A 6250-nucleotide genomic window follows, 5' to 3' on the forward strand; every position below is an offset into this window, starting at 1 on the left:
AGAAGATGCAGCATCAAATGCACGTGTGGGGAAAAGACGGGATGGGGGAATCCGTGTGAAGTAAGCGTAGCGTAAAGAAATTTATTAATAATATAATAAATGAGATGTGGAAAAGCAATGTATTGTCATCATACTGCAGAGGGAAATGGTATGAAGCAAAGGGAAAGGGATAGACAAAACGCAAAAGGCAAAGAAAAGGAAAAGGCTTGGAGAAGGGAAGCCAAAATCCTTGCATCTTTGTCTTCTTAATTTGATCAAAGACAGTGAGACATGGGAGTCTTCTCCAATAAAATCGAGAGGGAACAACTCAAACCAGGCGATCATATCTATTCATGGAGGCATGCCTACCTCTATGCGCATCACGGTAGCTCTTCTTCTCTTATCTTCTCTTCTCATTCATTCATTGCTTCATTCTAGTCTTCTTATTTCAATAATTAAGAAAAAAAAGAAGCTAGTTTTGAATTGAGCCCCAAAGCTGGATAATTCGCTATAATAATTTTTGTTCGGATTACAGTAAATTTGACCTCAAAACTGAAAATGTAACTTCATCATCTCAAGACAAGATGGGTTGTGTTCGGATTTTAAAAACTAATAGTTATCAATTTTGGATTGTGGATTGTGTTTGGATTTTAAATAAGAAACCAGCATAATATTATCATAAATTTATGGTTTGTTTGTTCTTCAGGAGTGTATGTTGGAGAGGGAGAGGTGATCCACTTCACCAGAGGAGGAGGGCAAGAAATTGGGACGGGAACTGTTTTGGACCGCTTCATTTTCAGCTCCTCACCATCTCATTCTCAGGACAATCCCTGCCCGAATTGCGGCGATCAGTCGAAGCTTAACGGTGTCATCTCCTCTTGCCTAGACTGTTTCCTTGGGGGTGGAGAACTGTATCGGTTCGAGTATGGGGTCAACCCTGCTTTCTTTGTCGCCAAAGCTCGAGGAGGGACATGCACACTTGCCCCCTCCGATCCCCCAGAAGATGTCCTCTACCGTGCCTCTTACCTACTCGAAAATGGGTTTGGTGTTTATGATCTGTTCAAGAACAACTGCGAGGACTTCGCTATATATTGTAAGACAGGGTTGCTTGTGTTCACTAGCATCAGCGTGGGCAGGAGTGGACAGTGTACATCTATCTTGGCTGCAACGAGTGCCATTGTTTCTTCGCCACTTCGGTTTTTAACTACGAGTTTCCCTGGCCTTGCAGCTGTTGGTTGTGGCATGTATTGTGTTAGCCGCGTGCTTTCTGATATTGGAATTCGTCGAGATGTCACTAAAGTTTCAGTTGAGAGGCTTGTTGCTTGCGACACCTCTACTGAAACTGTCATCAAGAAAGACTAATGTATTTTTATTTATATTTACATGGAGACACTGGACCAACTACCCTCGTTTGTCATTCCTAAATGTTATAGAGGACTGAACTGGAGTGGAGATTGCACTTAAGTTTGTTGTGCATTTGCCATTGCCTTTGATTAAAATGTTCATTTGTCAATTGTATCATGAAATCACTTTTGATGGTCTCAAATTTTATGCTTTTAACAGCCAATATTGGTTATAATCAAATCCAAATGCGTACATGGATTTGAATGAATCTAATTTAGACTAAAAGCATAAATTTTGCAATTGATTAGATGTTAGATCTAGTCTCCCCACCGAAGTCGGATTAGATGTTCACAAAATGCTAATTATTTTCAGTGTAATGTTGCAATTGATTTGTTATTATAACCTGATGTTGAGGAAACCAAATTGTTGCCTAAATATTGATTCAAAATTGATAGAAATAGCAGAACCCTTGAGTAGGCCAAACACACAGGTCTCATAATAAATACAAAAACTAAAGCCAATACATATGGATACTGTTTCCAGTGAGTTCCATGCTAATATTCCAATTGTCACTGAATCAAGTGATCAAATTTGTAAATACAAACTTATGAACAATAAAACCTTTTAAGAGTCACGAGAAAGATTAGCGCTAACAGGGTTGAATTAACTACGCTATAAAAAATATTCAACTTCTATAATCTCCAATTAATTAAAAATATCTCCATCCGGCGGTTTCTTCACGAGGATTTGATTGTATTCAGGCCTTGACGTCTGTTGACAATTAAATGAGGAAATGTTTTTAATGAATGAAAATCAAACAAATAGTTTGCACCAAAGGTTCAAATAAATAAATATGTACATGTATATATTTATATAGCATGCTGACATATATATTCTTATTTATGGAATACTTCTAGCATAGTTTATTGAGGCATGGTGCAAAATATTTCGTAATGGTGTGTGAAAGTAAGTAAATAATCCTTAATGGTGTGTTTATTTTGCACCATGCCCCTTTATCCACAATTTTAAAAATGAGGACACTAACTTTTTGATGCCTTCATTTTGGGCCATTTTCTATAATTTCTCTAGTTTATTCAACAGCCTTTGATGCTAATCAAGAAATTACTTGAACTGTCTATGTTTTCATCAGAATTGGTGACCTTGTTGCATAAAAGTGACAAAAGCATTGGTCATCTTTTTCATGGATTGTCATAGGTGTGAATATTCATGTTGAGTGACAAAGCAGCTTTATAAGTAATAAGGAAACTCTATTTCATACCCTCTTTTGCACTCTCTCATGATGTAAAGTGCTTGATAAATGGATTTTATTGATAATTTATAAAACTTTTAATATATAAAATATTTGAACAATGCCATTTGTCAAGTACTCACACAGAGGCTTGCATGAAATAGAATTTTCTTGGCAATTCTATTGAAACTTTTATCTTTTTCAATCTATTTGTAAAAAAAAAAAAATCCAGACTGTTAACTCAAGCTATATTTAACAATAATTTTCCCTAAAAGAAACCACCATTTTAGGTGGTCTCTAATATTTCAATGTTGGTTATTAACTTGTTAGACTTTATGATTTCTAACAATCAAAGCCAAATTGGAAAAGGATGTTAAATGTGAACCGAAAATTAAAAAAAAAAGGTTATTTGGAAGAAAAAAAACACAAACAAACAAAAAGGTTGATCTTGGGTCCTGCATAGAAAGTTACGAAGCAGAAGCTATCAAAAAGTGGTTGAAAGTGCGAAGTGTGAGCCTCTTGTTGAACTTTAGTGTTTTACAGGATTTGCACAAGGGAGGCAATGAGGAGAAAATTGCTGTGGGAGTTGGAAGGAGTTTAAAGTTCTCAATTATGGTAGAGGATGAGGTTTTTTGTATTACAGTAAATTTGAAAAAAGTCACCCAAATTCTGAATAGCTTAATCAAACATTAACTCAAACCTAAAATGCTAACTCATAATACATAAAAAATCTGGGGAAAAAAAGGAATCTTGTAGATTTTTTTTTCTTTCCTCCCAAAAATTTGGGTTTATAAACAGGCTTAAGTCTTTCCACTTTCAGCAGAAAAGCTGGAATTTTAAAGAATTCATATATATTGCCATCATATTTTGTCTTTAATATACAATTAAGAGGGAAAGACCACTTAGAAATAGGATTGGGGTTCCAACTTGAAACCAATTGGTAAGTGGAGTAACCCTTTTCCCTTCATAAAGGTATTGTGATTCCTATATAGTTTCCATTGTGGGATTATTTCTAATATCAAGTAAAGTAGTGTGTTCTTTTCTTTCTTCCCATTTCCCTACTTTTAAAGAGTAGAGAGGATTTCTAGCTTTCAGTTCCACTGATTATATTCCCTTTTTTTAAATAAATACATGGAGGAAGACAGATTTCACAGATAATATATATATATATATATATCTATATATCGAAGAAAGAGGCCCTGACACATAAGGTGAGTGTGGAAGTTCTACAAGGCAGAGAGTAATGCCAAAAGCTATAATTATTAATACATCTCCTCAAACAATCAGGTCTAAAACTGTTAAAAATTCCTTCCAATACCATCAAAACATAGTTGCCTCAGAAAAATCTTAAACTAGGACGAATCATACAGTTTAATGAGTATTAACTCTGAAAAAATGACTTCCCATTAGAAAACCTCAAGCATAATCTGCACCTATCTTAATGCAGAATTCAATCCAAGGTTAAGTAATCATATTTCATAATATTCTTTGCAGTTAGGGAAGTTGGGCTAGGCTGCTTGACCAAATATATATGTTTGAGATTTTTTCATAACTAATGAATAACTATTTTCTCTCCTATGCTTTTTCTTTATTCTTCTACTCTCCTCCACTAATTCCCATCTGAATGACACTGTGTAGTTAGGGAAGTTGGGCAAATTTAGAATAGGTTAGAACATCAAAATTCAGAAAGTGTGTTATCTTATTAAGTGTCTGTCCAAATAAAAAACATGGTTGAGCTTTTTAAAACATCCTTTTTTTTAATCAATCTATAATATTGGAGTGGATAATCCTAAATTTCCAATTTTCCCTTGTATCCTACCTTTTAACCATATTTTCAATGATCAATGAGAGGGGAAAAAAATACAAGAAAACTGATCAATATCTAAATTACTCGAGCACAATAGCTTATTAAACAAACGAGGAAAAAATGGGAGGCGTATAAGACTTGATCATAGATTGAATTTCAATTTCAATTTCCTTGTTGGGTTTGGGTTATTGAGACTAGAAATTGTAAATGAAAACCAAAAGAGAGAGAGAGAAAGAGAGAGAGTGAAGGGTAACTCACCAGATCTTTAAATATTAGAAAAGCGATGACGAAGAAAAGGACAAAGAGGATCTCAAACTCAGCCATTCTTACAAATCCAAAGACCGAGTTCACCACACGACTCATCGCTGATTCCTTCCGATTTCCGCTCCCAACTCGCCCAACCCCACGCCCTGGCCCTGCCATCTTATCTCTTTCTCTTCTTCTGATTTCTCCGTTTCACTTGGTCTTTCCGTGTTTGGATAATCGCATATTTGGTCTTCCCTACCTCACTTTTGACGATTTCGCTATACTATTGCTACTAAGTCCTTCAATTATTTAATTATGAGTAAATGGAACCTAATTATTTAATGGCATACTAATGTTGCATAATTTTTGTAAATTTACTTAACATCTTTGCACTTTATATCCAAACTTTTTTTTACTACAAATGTATAATATTTTTAAAATATTGCACTTTTATATTTATTTTTTATTATTTTAATAAATAATAAGAAAGTAAAAGAAAAATATAAGATTTTAATTATTTTTTAAATTTTAAATTATTTTCTCTTTCATATTATTTCTCAAAATAACAATTTTAAATTAAACATTAATAAATATTTTATTAAAATTAATAAAAATGATTTAAAATAATTAAAATTTTATATATTTTCATCAATTTAAAATATAAGTATTTTTGTAAAAAAAAAAGTAAAAGAAAAATATAAGTTTTAATCATTTTGATTAATTTTACTAATCTTATTTTTTTTTATTATTTTGAAGGTGAAAATAATTTAAGATTTTAAAAATAATTAAAATCCAATATTTTTCCTTCACTTTCTTATTATTTCTCAAAATAATTTTAAAAAATAGGTATAAAAGTGCAACATTTTAAAAATATTAGGTATATTTACCACAAAAAAAAGTTTAGGTATAAAAGTGTAACATTTTGATGACATTGAGTATATTTACTGCCAAAAAAAAGATTGAGTATAAAAGTGCAACATTTTGAAAATATTGGATATTTTAGCTACCATTTTCTCTTTAGTTAATTATAAATTAAGACCTCATCATTTGTTTAGAGTAATACCTCTCACCTATGGTAATTTTTTGGGGAATTTCATATTTATGGTTTTTTTAAGTAGTTTTATAAAATTATGGGTATTTATTAAAATTTTAAGGTATCTAGGCATGGGTTATGCCATAATCAGTGTAGGTGTTCTTGGATTTTTTGTTTAGGCTCATCATATATTTACTGTGGGCTTAGATGTTGATACCCGTGCCTACTTCATCGCAGTTACCATGATCATAGTTGTCCCCACTAGAATAAAAATCTTTAGTTGGATCGCTATCATGTGGAGGGTTCGATACAATACAAAACACCCATGTTATTTGTTGTAGGGTTCATCTTTTCGTTCACCATAGGAAGACTCATTTGAATAGTCCTGGAAAAATTATGGGCTAGACATTGCTCTGCATGATACTTATTATGTGGCTTCACATTTCCATTTCTTTCTATGGAGCTGTTTTTGCTTTATTTGCAGGATTTTACTATTGGGCTGGTAAAATCTTTGGTTGGGCATACCCTGAAACTTTAGGTCAAATCCATTTTTGGATCATTTTTTTTTTGGGTTAATCTGACCTTCTTTCCC

At 32.9% G+C, this 6250-nt stretch overlaps 2 protein-coding genes across 2 annotated transcripts; one reads left to right on the top strand and one right to left on the bottom strand.

Moving 5' to 3' along the window:
- The first annotated feature begins 121 nt into the window (after window positions 1-121).
- On the top strand, window positions 122-1525 carry LOC133818690 (protein LEAD-SENSITIVE 1). The gene is made up of 2 exons (XM_062251725.1): window positions 122-364; window positions 686-1525. Exons 1-2 carry the CDS (start codon window positions 271-273, stop codon window positions 1339-1341), a joined length of 750 nt encoding a protein of 249 aa, XP_062107709.1. The 5' UTR covers window positions 122-270; the 3' UTR covers window positions 1342-1525.
- A 272-nt stretch (window positions 1526-1797) lies between these two features.
- On the bottom strand, window positions 1798-4872 carry LOC133818691 (uncharacterized). Its single transcript, XM_062251726.1, has 2 exons — window positions 4638-4872; window positions 1798-2094 (listed from the first exon to the last, which is right to left on the bottom strand). Exons 1-2 carry the CDS (start codon window positions 4800-4802, stop codon window positions 2029-2031), a joined length of 231 nt encoding a protein of 76 aa, XP_062107710.1. The 5' UTR covers window positions 4803-4872; the 3' UTR covers window positions 1798-2028.
- Window positions 4873-6250: the final 1378 nt, after the last annotated feature.

Source organism: Humulus lupulus, chromosome 2, assembly GCF_963169125.1.
Source record: "Humulus lupulus chromosome 2, drHumLupu1.1, whole genome shotgun sequence".
NCBI classification, from domain to species: Eukaryota; Viridiplantae; Streptophyta; class Magnoliopsida; order Rosales; family Cannabaceae; genus Humulus; species Humulus lupulus.